The following is a 17,847-nucleotide window of genomic DNA, read 5'->3' as shown; positions in this document are numbered from 1 at the left end:
TGTGAATCTTAAGTCAGTCCTGAAGGCTTAGGAAGGCACTTCTTCAGTGCAGATATTTAGACGGTATTGGTTTGATTGATTCATTGATATATTTTGTCCTGCTTGAGGAATTTACTTATGAGAGTGTTTTTAATTGTGGTCAAGAATGCTTGAACACATTGTAGTCTTGGATCCAAGTTCAAATATGGCAGCTTTCCCTCTTGATTACATTTGTACTTTTTAAATTTTTATTCCCTTTGTAGGGCTTTATGAACAATGTCCCCGGTCCCAACTCCCACCCTTGAACTGAAGGGAACACAAATGTTGAACTGATAAGTGATCAGAGAGGTGGAACTTGTTTTAATGCATGCTGCCAATCTGGTAAGGCCTCAAATATTTGCACACAAAGCAAAGGAACAAACTTCTCCTCTCTGACTAGGAATTACTGAAAACCTAAGGCCTAAGAAATTTCATTATCTTATCAAGAGTCTATTTATAGTACTTATTTTTAACTCTTCGGAATCCTGGTAAGCTAGTGTGAGGTTCATATGGGCACAATCTCCTATCTCCCAGCGTGGCATTTAAGGTACAACAGAATGACGAGTAATGGAAATACATTTTAAAGACCCGGTTATTAATTCATTGATTCTTAGTCATCGTTGATTTCACTCTGAAGTGAAGACATTTTACTCTGTGGAAACCCACTACTGGCATACAATGGACAGAAATCACACATCCCACTCAGTACCCTATGTTGCTCCTGATAGCACATCTCTGAACCAGCCACAATGCACATCAGTCACTTAGCCCAAAAGGTCAGGAGTACCAAGGGTCAGAAACACTACTACTGAAACTACTCCAGGCATGGATTACTGTTTCAGAAAATGTCTTATTTGTATATTACCAAGAGTGTACCTATCAATAAAATAACAAGTCAGAAAAAGTACAGTGGGCAGGATGTTTGAGATGGTGCAATGCAAGAATCAGGAACGAATTTTGATTCTGATCTTGTTCTATTGAAGCACTTGTCAAGTTATTTAGCTTCTCAGAGTTTGCTATAGTTTGGATGAGTGTCCATTCACTAAAGGATTGGTCCCCTGAATAGTGTAATTAGAGGGTGTTATGTGCTCATCAGAAGTGTGTCCTTTTGAAAGGGCCTTGGACTAATGTGTCTCTTCTTGGTATCCTGCCTAATGAGGTGAAATTTCTTCTATTATATGACCTTTATTAGAAATTATAAACAGCTATATCAGGCTCCTGTCATCAAGCTTTTGTTGGCATCCACAATAGTGTCTGGTTTTGTTGGTTGTCTATGGGATAGATCCTCAGGTTGATAGATCTCCTGAGAGGCTCTGCCAGTGCCTGACAAATATAGAAGTGGATGCTCACAGCCATCCATTGGATGAAGCACAGGGTCCCCAATGAAGGAGCTAGAGAGAGTACCCAAGGAGCTGAAGGAGTTTGCAGCCCCTTAGGAGGAACAACAATATGAACCTACCAGTATCTCCAGAGCTCCCTGGGACTAAACCACCAACCAAAGAAAACACGTGGTGGGACTCAGGGCTCTAGCTGCATATGTAGCAGAAGATGGCCTAGTTGGTTCATCAATGGGAGGAGAGATCCTTGGTCCTGTGAAGGTTCTATGCCCCAGTATAAGGGAATGCCAGGGCCAGGAAATGGGAGTGGTGGATTGGTGAGCAGGGCGAGTGGGGAAGGCTAGTTTCAGAGGGGAAACTAGGAAAAGGAATAACATTTGAAATGTAAATAAAGAAAATAATAATAATAATAAAGAGAAATTCCAAACAAATGTCTTACTCAGTCTTGGACTGAAAATTCCAGAATTGTGATTCAAATAAACTTTCCTTACTAATAAGGTATTCACTTTTGGTTAAGTTAATTGCTTCAGATATTGAACATAACGTCCAGAAACATGAGCATCAACATGCTTTGTCCTGTATTAGTTAATTGCCTTAGGTATTTCAGGATAGAAATAGAATAGTGACTTATAGAACCATGATAAGGATTTCAACCAAGAGTACCTCAGTTGAGTTGATATGCTATATAATGGAAAATCAAGGAGGCTTGGTTCTCCTTCACAAACTCTTGGATGGGAAGATAGAATTCCTATACATTTTGAACTTACTTATCATTCATCATTTCTGAAAGACCTGGCTTTCTCCTGCAAAGCTCTTAGGGTACCCATGATGGAATCCTGAAAACCCTGGTGGCATAATGGCCACCAACCCACATTTGAGAGTGGATCTTGAGCAATCATATTCAGCTCAGCCTCACAGGGGCCCAGAGTGATGGCTAAAATTAATTCCCCATGTTCAACTCACCTTTCACCTCCCCTCCCTTGTCCTTACCATTGTATTGTGTAAAGAGTGCAATCAGAGGGGATATAAAGCAAGCACATTTGTCAGTGCCTGGATGATGGCTCTGAGCTCATTCTCCTTTTATTTCCCTCTCCTCTTCCTTAGCCTTTCTATTTCAGGTTCAAAGAAAGAAGTCACTTTTGAGTTCTGTCTCCCAGAATCAAGTGATAGAAGATCCCAATTGCTGCAGAACTATTTCCATTTTGGATACTTAGTGATTCACAAAGAGCCAGGGCTGAAGGCTCCACGTCCAGCTGTGCTGTCAGTATTTCACAGTAGGATGTTTCAGTAAAGCCAGGTAAACTCCTATAAATGACTGCGAAAAGATTCCAGAGCTGACCCATTCATCCTGTTATGTAGCTGACCCCTTCAGATGTGGTGGGCAGGGATGACTTCCAAGAGTGTGCCCTTAGAATAAGACAACTCAAGTGACTCTTTGGTAGAAACACTGTCTCCTTAAAATACACATTATTCTTAATTGGTCCATGACATGAGAGTACCTCACTGTCATGAGGACAACTTGGACCTGTTTGTGTTAATATTTGTTTCTTAAATGTAAATTTCCTGCCTCTCATCTCATGACAACTATATTTATGTGGTCACTAAAACTGACCTTTATGGTAAAATACACCTGAATTTTTCTTAATGTCTACTAATCAATTGCTGAGGTAAATATAACAGGATGTCTTGGGAAAAGGAGAGGGCATATCTTTTAACTAGATTGGTGACTTTGCTGTTATGTGCTCCCACACAGAGGTCATAGTGGCACTAACTTTAAAATAAACTACTTAAATATTTTAATATTGTAGTAATGATTGCTTAAGTTCAGTTAAATTAATTGTTTCAGTGTCATAAGAGAGAAACTAAGTTATTCAAGATGCAGAAGATACTTAGGATGTCTTGGCAGGTTTTTGAAATGTAATACTCTTGTACTGTGGGGGCAAGAGTAGAAACTGTGTCTACTTGTGAAGAACTAATCTGGTCTGGATTTTGTCCTTCAGTTGTTATGTTATTGTAGGCTAGCAATGGTGCCTCCATCACTGTCAATGTTGATTTGAACTTGAAAAAGGAAATATCCAGTTTATCCAACTCATAGGCTAGCAAATAGTCTAAACGAATCATGCATAAAATGAGCACATCTTGTAATGCAGCTACTATGTAGTATGTGCTTACATGATCATATATCCTTTTGGTAAACATTTCACATGTGTTCTTCTCACTGAGCCTGGACATAAAAGTTTTGGTATGTAGGCATCATCAGGACTGGAAACTAGATGGGTGGTGAGCTTCTGTGCCCCAGGGAAGGTCTGAAACTATACTGTCAGCTCTGAAAAAAAAAATGGGCACCTGCCTGGAGAGTTAACAAGAAAAATGTACAAGGGAAATAAATGAGAATTTTTGAAGAAGGAATCTGATACATTCCCAATGTTACAGTAATCATCAGAGGAGAAAAATCCCAACTGTTGGCAACTCTTATTCTTGTTTCATGCTTCAGTGTTACTGTATCTTGAATTATATGTGGGGAAAGGCACCAGATACTTCAAAACTTAGGGCATTTCAAGTTCCTGATCCAGATGCCTGTGACATACAACTGACTTAAAACATACATACACACACACACACACACACACACACACAAGTTCTTAACTCAGGTGTCTCTAAGGTGCACATTTCTAACTGCCAGGATCCACTCTGCCCAACAATAATAACATTTATTACAAATAAATGAGAGTTACCAGTGATGATAATAGTTGACAGGAAAAGCACTGGCATTAAAGAAAGGTTTATTCTGCTCAGAAAGCCTACAGGAGGCAACCCATAATTTAGAGCTAAAGATACAAGGGGTAAGTGCACAGCAAGGGTCACTGGTATTCTTAGGTATCTGTGGCTTTCAAATGACCACCCAATGGCTTCTCATTGCTGGCGACACATTTGTTCATTCTCCATTGGCTCTGGGCAAATGGCTAACATCAGTTTAGAAATCTTTGAAACTCTTAGCAGAAAGACAACCAACAAGCCCTAGAGCAGAAATTGTAGTGCCAATGATAAGAGGCATGGAGAAAGGGAGATGGATATTTTTCCCTATGAACAAACAAATGAACAGCTTTTAATGTCTCTGCTATTTCACTTTCTCTCCCCATATTTTACCCTACCATCACATCCCCAGATTTAAGCAGCAAAAACTTGAAAATCAAGTCTATTAGTGTCCAAGGAATTTGGATGTTGGTAAAAATTCACAGTAACCTGGGACTTCTTTCAAATCCTCAAAACAGCCTCATAAGGTCTTTTTTTTTTTTTTTTTTTTTTTTTTTTTTTTTTTTTTGCATGTGAGAATCTAAGAAATACTAACAGAGATCTATCACTGGCTTAGCTGGTTGTTTGGGTGGGAAATCTAGGAATAACAGATACATGAATAGATGAGGTAATTAATCAATTAATATGTTTATACCTTCAGTGCCTTGGGAGATTCGTATCCACAATGCTTAAAGTAGGAATAGGGAGAAACTGAATATCCTGGAAGAACCAAGCACTACACATTATTGATTTGCCTTTTAGAAATGTAATCCTGATCCAAAGCCTAAAATCTTAATCATTGCCTTTAAGCTATTGAGAAAATGTCTTGGGCCACAAGTATACAAGTTTACTGTGAATATTTCTTTCAGGTATGATAATCAATTATTAACCAAAATGCCCAGAATCCTGGAAATGGAATTTCGGCTGCTTTATCAGCATGTTCATCTCACTGCTGAGGAAGTGAGAGAAAATGAAGACCAAAATGGGGGCATTTCAAGCATCAGACACTAAGTTCCACAGGCATCTTGTTCACGTTAGTGACAAGTGCAATCTCCTGAGCTATTTTCCATTATCTGTCCATTAGGTTGCACTGCAATTATGGAGTAACAGTTTTTTGTTGGGTATTTAAGTTCCCTTTTTGGTGCTTTTATGGCCAGGGTTCAGGATTCTTGGTGGGAGACTTAAGAGATGAGAGAGAAAGCTAAGGGACTGTTTGAATGAGTCCCTTTAAAGAAGCCAATCTCCTCTCTCCCTGCCCTTGATTTGCCATCTGGCTCTGGGAATTTGCTGCTGCACATTCCAGGACTGTGAAATTCAAATGCATGATTAGCCCCTCCATCTCCCATGCTAGCATGCTTCCTAGGAAAATCACTGCTAGGACCAGATTCTAAAGAGCAACCCAGGCTTAGTGGGAGTGAGAGAAAAGTACTTGGCTAATTCAAATAAATAAGGGAACTCTACCATTGTATTTTCTCATCGCTCCCCTGAGTTAATAAACTTGCTGGGATATTTTCTCTGTCACGTCTTGCCATCTGTCCCTTCAACCACACCTAACAACCTAGCATCACACAAGGCAGATATAACGTTCAGTATCTTGTGATTATCGACAATGAGGGTGATGGCCCTTCTTTCAACTAGAAACCTGAGAATATTTATCTTCAGTATGAACCAGTCAGGAAGCATTGGTCTAAGGTTTGAAAAACAAAATACTCAGTGCATACTTAGGAAGTCTCCAGAAGCTTTCTACGCTGCTCTAATCCTAAAGAAAGAGCTCCTTTTCTCAGATAAAAGGCATAGATAGAGTCTTTGCCTATAATTTGATGATAATCATGATAAATAATGGCAAAGAATGGTGATCCTGGGAGGCCAAAGGGAAGATGTTACCTGTAGGATAATGCTCATTCACTGGCCAGTTGTCCACCTGAAGTGTAGCATTTCCCCCATTCCTGGTGAAGCGCACAACGTGGTATTTGCCATCATTGACGGGAGTTCTCTCTTCTTTGATGGAGATGTCAACTGTGCCAATATTGAAGACAACTCCAATTTTCCCTTGTTCCTGTAATAAAGAAACACAAAGGGCATGATTGCCAGTGACTCCGGGGTTTACTCCCTTTAATGTTGATCCTCCAACTAGCAATAAACTGGTAGCTGCCCAGGGGGAGCTGTCAGTATGAAGTTAATAATAGTATGTGATATTTCTCCATGGGCTTTCATCCTGAACATAAAAAAAAAATAGTATAAAGCTACCCAAACTGTTCTCACTGGCTGCACAGTGCAAGTTACAGCATTCAATGGCCTTTGGTCAATACAGATGCTTCTGTGCAGAACTTCCTGACACTAAGACATGGTAGAGAAAAGTTCATTTCTGTGAGATGGATTGGTTTTGTCTCCTAGGAGGAGCTAATACTACACTAAACCCTGAAATATTGCACAATTTGGATTCAGGGTCAAGGAAATACTATTAGCTTGCATGCACATTTTGGGGGAAAGTCACTCCCAAGGGGAGGAGTAACCAAAGATTCTGAGCCAATGGCAAAGAATGGGCACTGTAGACCAAACCCCTGATGATATCTTCTGCAGTTGTAAAGCAAACTCAAATGGTACTTTGAGCAAAGGGCAATGAAACTGAACAGGAGTGTTCAGAGCATGTGACTTCCCAGATTTGTAGCCCTATTGTTCAGTTAATCTAGAGATAAAATATTCATTCTGTCACTTACGCTATACCGTACAAGGCAACATCAATAGCTCAAAATGACTTTGGGGACAGAGAAATTGCAATGGGCTCTAGAAGGGAAACATTATGGCAATGAGAATGAAGATGATGGAGATGACAGTGGGGGGCGGGGGAATGAGATCATCCACCTCTGGGGAAATGCCCGGAAACGCTGAACCGTACATAACGATGTTATTAAAACTCTTACTCTTTCCCGTTAATAATTGGTTATGACTAAGAGTTGGAATTGGTATTCATGATGAAATAACATGAAAGTGGCTTTCTTGATCAGATATAATCAGCTTCTTTAACCTTCTGGAAAAGCATAACAGCTCTGTGAAGTATCAGAAGGGATGGAGCAAGAGAGAAGAAGACTGTTTTCCTCATCTCTGTAGTTGTCTGACAACTACAATAGGCAATAGGCTGGGCACTTGGTGGTAATAAGATTTAGTTGTTATTCTAACATTGGCAAGGTTGAGTCATAGTATTTTTTCATCAGCATTATTTATCTACTATTTGTTTGTTTGAGGAGTAGAAGGAGGATGAACAGGGAAAGGGAAAGCAGAAGAATGGTGTAGTTAAAGACCAGAGTCCATATCATTTAAGTTCAAGGAAGTATTTATGGATGCTCAGACTTAGTATCTGTACTGACTAGTTTTGTGTCAACTTGACACAGCTGGAGTTATCACAGAGAAAGGAGCTTCAGTTGAGAAAATGCCTCCATGAGATCCAACTGTAAGGCGTTTTCTCATCTTGTGGGTGGGACCATCTCTAGGCTGGTAGCCTTGGTTCTATAAGAGAGCAGGCTGAGCAAGCCAGGGGAAGCAAGCCAGTAAAGAACATCCTTCCATTGCCTCTGCATCAGCTCCTGCTTTCTGACCTGCTTGAGTTCCAGTCCTGACTTCCTTGGTGATGAACAGCAGTATGGAAGTGTAAGCCCAATAAACCCTTTCCTCCCCAACTTGCTTCTTGGTCATGATGTTTATGAAGGAATAGAAACCCTGTCTAAGAGAGTATCCATCTATCCTTTTATGCACCCATCCATCCATCCATCCATCCATATCTATTGAGCCAGCCAGCCAGCCAGCCAGCCAGTCACCCATCCATCCATTCATTCAATTTATAAAGGTAATATTAACACTGAGTGTTATAAGTTAGGATTTCTTGTGTGGCGGACACTGGTTTTCATTATTTTTTGGTACCGTTCATTTAGTTTCCTAGGAAGTATGGTGCCCTCAACTTGCCATTTATCTTTTTTCTCCCTAACTATGCAGATGCACCCCAAAGCTGATTGAGAAAGAGACCAGTACCCAAGAGTCTTCATCTTAGAAGTAATAATGTAGACTGACTGAGGCATCCTGTTTTCAGCACTCAGGAAGACTCAGGGTCGACATTGTTGCTTCTTTTGTATTCAAAGCATGCTTTGGGATATGAACTGTTGCCTACATTTTTCATTTTCTAAACCCTATAAAAAGTGGCCCAATGCCTCCCCACATGTTTATTAAGTGAACTCAATTCCAAAACCTCTGTATATTGGTATCATTATCATCTTGGATTTGTTTTGGTTGGTTTGGTCCATCTATGTTAAGAAATATACCTAGCATGGAGAATTATGTATGGAAAGGGGAATATGATGATAAGGTCTGCTTTACAATGTTCATGCCCATAATGAATAATATGATTTATTTTATCTTTTTTATTTGATCCTCAGGGAATTTGGAAATAACATTACTTATGTGTTCTGTATCCGAGAGGTGGCATTCATTATTCATTTTTTAAGGATGTGAGAATGAATGGGTAGGTGGGTGTTCATGCCCTCATAGGAAAATAAGCAAGGCTATAAAAGTCTGAATCATTGTATGCTTACAGAATGTCAGACCTGGATGAGTTAAGAAACCACAACTGAAGCTATTACTCCTCTGCCCACCCTACAAATGTAGGCTGTGTATTGCATTATGGTTTTTCCATGAGAAACTACTACATAAATCCTGTATGCATGGAAAAGCCTGCAGTGATTCAGTTCACCTCTGAGTCACTAGTTAATCATAGATAGAGAACAGTATTAGTGTTCTAATGGGAACAGAGACCTTAGTGCTAGGAAGCTTTCAGTAACAGAGGAGGCAAGACAGTTCTGGCTCAACCAAGTTAGTTGATCAACAAGATATATTTTTGAGAAGATTTTCTGCAAGATCCATAATAGATCCAGGACAAGAAAAGATTTAATTTCTGCCAGAATAAATATTTGGTCCTGATCTTAGATGTCACACGTTTGCTACTAAAATCTGGATTTTCAAAAGGTTTTCTTAGTTCTGTTAGCACATTGTCAATTCAATGTAGACCCTCACTCTGATGTTTCTCTTTGCTTTCCACAGTGGTAAATGTAGCTGTGCTAGACCTCAGATGTGCTCTCTTTATTTGCAGTCATAAGATTTCATTATCATCACCTCCTTGTAATTTGTCATGGGACCACAGTGGCATTATAATCCATAGCTAACTGTTTAGTTTCAGTTCATTAGTGGTCATGGAAGCCTTGTGGCAAATACCCATAGAGTTGCCCAGGCTTGAATCTATAATATGCAGCTTCCATGAAAATAAACTCCTGTGCCCATGTGTCTACTGAAGGAATGAAGTGGAGGATAAACACATTAGCTCCGCACCATTCCTCCCTGACCTTGAGGCAGCTTACTTAACTATTCTGAACCCATTTTTAATAATACACTATGGGGCAAGAAGCTCCCTTTAGCATTCTTCAAAGGACTATTATAATGAAATAATATTGCTTATGTGATGGATCCTCTTATATTTATTTCTCTCTTTTACTAATGTGTGTGTGCATATGTGTGCTTGTAGTTAGGTGTGTTCACAGAGTGTAGAAGCTAGAAGACAGCCACAGCAATTTTCTCTGATACCAAGCCCCTCATTGGCATGGAGGTTATCAGTAAGGCTATATTTCCTGGCTTGTGGGCACCTGAGATCTCACTCCTTTTTGTCTCCCAATTACTGTGGTTACAGAAATATGCCACCATGCCTGGCTTTTTACATGGGTGCTAGGGATTACATCCAGGCCTATAAGTCAAATACTCTACTAACTGAGCCATCTTTTCAGTCCCATGTGATAGTGCCTTGTAAATATATAATAATAGGAATGGATGGAATCAAGGAAGACTGAATACATAGTAAGTCATTTGCCCATAAAAACAAATGATCTGTCATTGTTAGAAAATTCAATAGGATAACCATGAATGTGTTTCCATACAATACAGTAAAATAACAGCACTGGCTCCTAAAAATGTATGTCCTTTGTCGCTTATTTTAAAAGGGGCTTGTAATAAGAGGGAAAGACAAATTGTTCTCTCTGAAGCCTGTTGTGTGGACTACATGTGAAGCATCTGCCACATGGCTATGCATACTTTTGGGCTGCAATATGTCAGTTCTTTCTCTTCTTGTTAGATAATTGAAAGTAGTGATGTGGGCTAAGGACTGGCCAGTTTCGCAGGCACTGCCATCGTGATCTATTGTGAAAATATGTGTAATTCTGGGCAAACAGAACTGGTTTTTTTTTTAGTGTTGATTTCCTGTCACACTTTGGTAGTTGTTTTCTATCCACTTTCCTTGGTGCCTCTTATAAGTCTCTTGAACATAAGCAAAATGTAGTTCCAGAGACAACACAGCTGTAAATTTTAATAACTGCAGACCCATCATCACTGAAGTTGCTGCCAAGGCAATCACTTCAATCTGTGCTCTTCCTTGATATTAAAAACAAAGACGAGTGGTGAATCAGAAGACATTATCTATCATCTTCCAGGGCATTCAGGAGAACTCCTGAATGGTACAGGAACATCTGCCTAGCTAAGGTCATTAAGTCATTCCTTATCAATAATGACTATTTATCAGCACGCCCAGTTTCTAAAATGAGCCCAGATCTGACTACTTGATTCTCAATCTGCAGATATTATGATTAATATGGCTGACATAGTCCCCAGGGATGCTACAAGCTCTTGGGTCAGGGTTTAGGAGCAATATACAGGGGCAAGAGAAAAAAGAATTCAAGAATTAAGAAAGAGCTCCCCGATGGCATACTCTCTATTTGCTGCACGGTGCCTCTGGGGAAGGCAGAATGCACCATTCTCTACTTCAGAAAATTGCAGCCGACAGAAACAAAGCGGAGATTCTCAAATGTATGCCTGGGAGATGTGCGCTGAAACATTCCTCCGTGGTGTCACTGTTAGGCTTCTCATAGAGTTTTTCTTCAGCATTGGATAATAACACAATGAAAGCAATGTATAGATAGATGGTGCTTTGATGCCTGTGCACAACAAGGCCTTGATATGACTCCAGTCCACTTTCTCTACTCAAAGTAGTTTATAGTTCTGTTCCCCACACATTGCCAGTTCTCCTAATTACAGGATCACAGTGAGAACAACTTTTTGCATCTCTTTGTGATGGATAGATCCAGGAGTCCAGGGTCAAATAATTGTGATTGTTGAGCCACACATAACAATTCTGGCATGTGACTTGCCTGTGTCCTCCCACTGCTGTGAATCACTGTGCCCAGCAATTTCTTGGTAGTAGCTGCTTTGTCATTTTGGGTCACTTAGTGAGGATGGCACCAAAGTAACTTGCAATTGGACATGGCTTTGAGAACAGAGTGTTTAGGCTATCACCGCTGCATGACTGCCACAATGTGAATACTCAGTATATACTTTTGAGTGGGATTGTCTTCCAATTTCTCATAATTCTCTGCTACTGAATATATGTGACAAGAATAGTGTTCAAGGCCAAAAATCTAAGACTTGAATGGCTGTTTTACTGAGGCACATGTTTGTTCCATGTATTATGTGTTGAAATATCATTTTAGTCATGTTTCCTCATGACAACAATGTGTTCTGAGCAGAATGTACCTGGGTGATATAGTCAATGTATAAAGTTCACACAGTGGGCTTACACTGCCTAAAACAGAAATGATGTCATCAAGTGATACATTGCTATGGGGTTTCATTTCTATACACTACCTCTTGTTGATTTAAATGCCACTTTATCGTATGTGCCTATATATAAAAAGTTATTCTTGCTGTATAATATACACTTCATGTCCACTTCAATCTCACTTTCAATGTTATCTAACTTTTTCTATTCATAGAACCTAGTAATTAAGGCTCTTTGGATATAAAAATTTTACCAGAGCTCAGTAAATGATTATTAAATGAATGATGAATTGAAGTGTGTGGTTGTGAATTTTAAAAATGCTTGTCTGTGCCACCGGCATCTAAACAGAATTTGAATGGTATCATCTAAAATAGATCATTATGAATATGGTCAGACTTGGTACAGTAAAAGGAAAACATATATTTTCATTTTGTTTATAAATGCAATGTGCAAACACATAAAATGATGGGTATGACTTACCTGACTCACAATATAATTTCACTTATTGAGGATGGCACCAAAGAAACTTGCAATTGGACTTGGCTTTGAGAACAGAGTGTTTAGGCTATCACTGCTACATGACTGCCACAATGTGAATACTCAGTATATACTTTTTGTTTTGTTTTTTTGAAACAGGTTTTCTCTGTGTAGTCCTGGCTGTCCTGAAACTCACTCTGTAGACCAGGTGGGAGTTAAGGGAGAATTTTATTAACTTGCTTTGAAATAAAATATTCTGTAGTCAGTAGAACACAGTATGGACATTTTGTGTCCATCTTTCTGGGAAGATCACTAGCTTACTTTTTCAATAAGAAGATCTCATTTTGCTATACCCAGGACCACGATTACTTGAGGAGCACTGAGGAGACACTCTCTGTGAGTGCTGCTACATACTACTTGAAGAATTGATGGAATGGAAGAAACTGAGTATCTTCCTCAAAAAAAAAAAATCACAGAGAGAAACATCCCTTTGGGAGCCATTCAACTCACAAGATCCCAGCCATGAGATTGTGGACTGTCATTGCCATCTGATGACAATGTCCTCCACCCACTTTCTTGAAAAGATTGATTAAGGGTATAGCAAAAGGGTCAGGGAAGAAGAAAGTCTCTGCTCCGAGTTCCAAAACAAGTGGCTGATGTAGATGTATAAAAATGGAGACCAGTTGAGACTCCACATTGTTTTGCCCATGCAACACTGGGTAGATCTTGCAACTCTCTGACTCTCAAGTTATCTTTATAAAAATGAAGAGCATATGACATAGACATAGTAATATCTTAATTAAATGATGTATACTGATTGAAATAGATAAAAATCAGAGGACGTCTGAAAAGGGAAGGCTCTACAAAGACTGATCTTAATGTTAATGATGATAATGTTGATGATGTTAATGGTGGGGCATCGGAAGTGTTGAGTGATGATGTCTTAACTGTGTGAGAAATGGTCGTACTGGTAACAGATGAACCATAAGCACTGGTCATCTGTTGTTGATGCTGCTTTATTTGGAATGACTATATCTCATTCAGAATTGACTCCAGAATCTTTACCAACTGTCCTTAGAAAATTTATGTTAAATGGTATAAAAACTAACTCTGTTTTTCTAAATCTGTGCAGGTTGCAGTGACCTCTGTACCTGTTCCACAAAGTTACAACAACCTCTCTTCCTGACTACAGATGTGCTTTTAGCTAGTGTTCTGCTGATGCCTGCTTCCAGGAGGTCAATCAATTAAAGAGGATTAAATGTACAATCTGAAATGCTAACAGAGGTCCAAGGGCGATAAGACAGATAAATAGCTCAAGACTGCTCCATCTCCAATGCTAAGCAAAATTTTAAAAGAGATACAAAAACAGCAACAGAGAGGGGGGAGGGCGAGGGCAAAGGCGAGGGTGAGGGCAAGGGAGAGGGAGACGGAGAGGGAGACGGAGAGGGAGACGGAGAGGGAGACGGAGAGGGAGACGGAGAGGGAGACGGAGAGGGAGACGGAGAGAAACAGCTAAAGACAGTAGGAACTCTGTCCTCAAAAGAGTCAAGAAATAGAGAGCAACTGGTTCAAATAAACAAGAAAGAAGACACAGCCACAATTCTAATAATTACTGCTAATAAATGGCAACCAGAGTCACTGTGTCCTCCAAGGCTCTCTGAATCTCTCCTCCTCAGTCACTGGGTACTTTGTTAGTAAAGTTTAAATCCAAGATGACAGTAGATTTTCATTTCTGTAGGAAGTCCACCAAGAGCTGATACAGTCTCCTGGCAGGACTCAGGTGTCAGATAGGAAGGCAGGGCTCATAGTCACCCAACACAGACCACCATCACCTGAAAATGCTTTGCCCAAAACCCTATGCCCATAGCTCTGATAAATCATTAAGGACCACCTGTTACCTCAGCAGAAACCTCAAGTTCTCTGTTCACCATGTAACAGAATTATAGATAGCAAAATGAGGAAACACATTTCAAATCACCGAGAATTCCCCTAGAGGAACTTGTATCATATTTACATACCAATCGGCATCCCCTGACAAAACAGAATTTTAAAGTTCGGTCTGATGGCAGATCTTCTGAATCAGAAACTTTGAGCTGGGCTGGGTGATGTCTGAGCAAGCAAACATGGTGACACAGATGCTTGTGTCAATCTGGGAATTGCCTTCCTTACATTTGTGTCTTGATTCTGCTTGGCTTCTAGTTAACTTGAAGATGATTTTGTTCCCAAGAACATTTGGTAAAAAGAGCATAAATGTTTTCCTGTCATAACTGGAGCTGTGTGCTGCTTGTATCTAGTGAATTCAGGCCAAAAATATTGCTGCATGTTCAATAATATACCATGAAGGGTTATCTGGCTCATAATCTCAATGCTAGTACTATTTAAAAACTAAAACAGGAACATACATCCACAAAATCTCTATTGCATTTATACATGACTTCAGTTACTACACACACACATGTACACACACATACACAGCATACAAACATACTCACACACACATGCATGCGAAACTAGAGTACAAGGTAAGCAATAAACTTGTTATGTTTCACATAACCAGGAACTGATAGGAATATTTTATACCTGTTCTAATTCTTCTTCACATCTGTGCTAATTCTTCTACATGATCTTTTTAAGCCTCTTGCCTACTAACTCACTGCTGTCTGCAGTTGAATATCTAAAAACAATTCTCATTATATTTTCTCTGGCACAATGATATCATCTCAAGTCCTTGCCAACCATTGTTGACTCACTTCAAACTGGGTACTTTTAGACTTATCCCCACCCCCCCACCCCTGCAAAGATGCATGACAAGATCTAACTGAGGTGCATGGGAGAAATTCTCCCTTGGAGGCGCATATTCTGGGCCAATGGCAGGATGAGCAGAAGGTTCCTTTTGTAAGGAGGTCAGCAAACACTTACTAACCATCGTGACTCACTCTGTGGTTGAAGAGAAACTTTTAGTGTCTCTCCAAAGACTTTTACTATTTACCTCACTTATAAGTGATAGCTGTGCTAACGGTATGGTCTCAGGGTGAATGAACCTTTATAAATATAAACACCAACCACGCCTGTTTTTTTGTTTTTTTAATGAGGAAGACATTCTCAGCCACTCCCATGGATAAATCCCCAGTAGAAAATATACCATTTTCTAGCTGAGGGGAAAAAAAATCCTGGTATATACTTTTGAAAATTGAAATTCAGTATGAAAAGCCACCAGCAAACAGTGTAGACCGTGGCAGTTTTTTTTTTCTCAATAGTTTGTGTGAAGAAGAAATATACAAAATTAGAGGAGACACATGAACCTGGATGAAGGATCAGCAGGGTAGGCTGTTAATCTAAGGGCATTTTGGGTTTGTTAAATAAAGTTGTTTTTAATTAATTTATTTATTTAATTTACATCCCCATTGAAGCTTCCCTTCCCCTTTCTCCTCCTAGTCCCTCTCTCTCACCTCCTCTTACTCTGTGCTTCCCTCCTTCTCTCCTTAGAAAAGGGATGGCCTCCTATGGATATCCACCTGCGTTGGTATATCAAGTTTCAGTAGGACTAGGAGAATCTTCTTCTATTAAATCTAGACAAGGCAGCACAGTTATGGGAAAGGGGGCAAAGGCAGGCAACAGAGTAAGAGAGAGCTTCTGAAGGAGGATGCTTGAATCCCACTGAGAAGGGGAAATAAAATAGACACGGTTGGTGGTGGATGGAGGGAACTGGGTGGGAGAAGGGGTGCAGAAGGGAACTGAAATTTAAATAACGTTTTATTGGGACATAGCTATAGTCATCAAGACCCCTTTTTACTGTAGTTCCCTGGCTGCCTTTGTACCACCACAGCAGAGTTGAGTAGCTAGCTGTTACAGAGTAGTGTGACCTATCGGCCCATTTGACTCTGTTCACTCTCTGATCCTCTGGGTCATTGTTTTTATTCTTATTTTGACCTCCAGATTATGTTTAAGTGGTCCAAAGAACACAAATGTGCATGAAAAGGTCAAATAGAGAAGATGAACCATACGTATTCATTAAAGCATTCCAGATCCTTCTAGACTGACCAAGTTTGTTCTCAACTGACTCTATTCATCCCCTTTTCTTTCTTACTTTTGACAGGGACAACTATAGAAAATGCTGGAAATGTGATATACGAAAATAAGAAGTCACTGGCTAGAGCAAGAAAGGTTGTGCTATGTTCCTTCCAGGCTTCCTTCCCAGAGTCCCATTTCCCCAGAAAACTAAACCCAATTGCTTCTTAGGATCCCCCAACTGCTCTACACTGCAGAACACTCGGCCACAGCATTCCATTCAACACAGAGAGCCTAACCTGAGCCTTAAGGGATTGGCTCCCAATGAATCCTAGGCTTTCTCTTATTACCTGATCACTATCAATATGATGTAATGTCACCTCATGGAACTTCGCACGTGTAGGGGAGTTTCTGTCTCATTGGGATCAGGCATGTTGATAACTAGTACACCACAAATCTCCTCTGTAACTATAATCTGGTAGATAGAGTACAGTTCTAATATGAGGAGACATGATATATAAAGAATCCGCCAATTAAGCATGAAACTAATCTGTCTCAAGTCCCACAGAGGGTGGTCTAGACACTAAAAGCAATTCAACCTAACACTGTTTGAAGGCAGTCAGCTGTGGATGCAGAGAAATAAATTAGAGGCTTCTGGCAAAAGAAGAGAGTATCTAGTAATAGTCTGGTAATGGAAGAGATAGGGCAAAGTTGTAACTTATTATAATCGTAATGATACGATGTTACTTCCAGAATATAGATCTAGCTCTATGAGAGGGACTCGTCCATGTTAAAGGCTTGAGACCCTGTAAGAAAACACACATCACTCAGACGTTATGAGTTCAGTTTATTATATTAGATGAAATGGGAGAAGAAATAGCATTGCAACACAATGAATATCTCAGTCTCCAGGCCTCCAATGCATCTTCAGGACACTTGAAAAATGGTGAATAATGAAGCTCTCTCAGTCTCCCTGCAAGGGGAATCTACAGCACTATCATCTTGGAATGGACACACTAAAATAAGGGCTCTTTTTTTCCCTTTCCTAGTTATTGTAAACAAAATGACCAGGAGATGCTCATATATCAGTACCGCTTGTCTGCACACAAGGACTTTGGGGTATGTGTCCTGGAAATAGTGCTACAGCTAAGTATTTCATCCAGGTGATATTTTATGGTCATCTTGTTTGTCAAATATCACCACTGTAACATTCCCTGCTGGGTCAGATCAGCATTTCTAATTCAAAACGGTGATTATGAATTACACCCAACCTCCCCTTTATAAAGAGGAACAGAGAGAAGAAAAAGATGATATTTAAACAATTGAAGAACATCCGGAAGTAGCAGGAAACTGATCTCCTTGACAAAATCAAAGCCTCTGCAGGTGAGAGTGGTGTGAACCCCAGACAGAAGTATGGAAGGGAACATGTTTTCCCTTTGCCATGGAGGGATGTGTGAAGGTGACCCAGATCCAAGACTTAAAACTTGCCCCAGGAGATGGCTTCTATATATTTAGAAGTCTACTCCAGTCCTTAGGAATCAGTTCACAGCTATGTGCTCATTTTTAGTATTTTTT

General features: G+C 39.9%; 1 protein-coding gene across 22 annotated transcripts in view; it reads right to left on the bottom strand.

The window, feature by feature from the left end:
* The window catches only part of Nrxn3 (neurexin 3), a 1,606,331-nt gene that overhangs the window by 157,494 nt on the left and 1,430,990 nt on the right, over window positions 1-17,847 (bottom strand). For all 22 annotated transcript variants that reach the window (XR_015045250.1, XM_085830590.1, XM_029484639.2 and 19 more), the window contains one exon: window positions 6,033-6,204. Coding sequence is in view for 21 of the 22 variants with exons in the window: in XM_085830590.1 (XP_085686716.1) it covers window positions 6,033-6,204 (172 nt within the window). In the remaining variant the exon portion in view is untranslated. The remainder of the gene's footprint in view (window positions 1-6,032; window positions 6,205-17,847) is intronic.

The sequence above is a fragment of the Mus caroli genome, unplaced genomic scaffold, assembly GCF_978045245.1.
Source record: "Mus caroli unplaced genomic scaffold, Mus_caroli_1 scaffold_14, whole genome shotgun sequence".
NCBI classification, from domain to species: Eukaryota; Metazoa; Chordata; class Mammalia; order Rodentia; family Muridae; genus Mus; species Mus caroli.
Note: the sequence above shows the minus strand (reverse complement) of the source record. Positions and strands in the feature narration are given on the sequence as shown.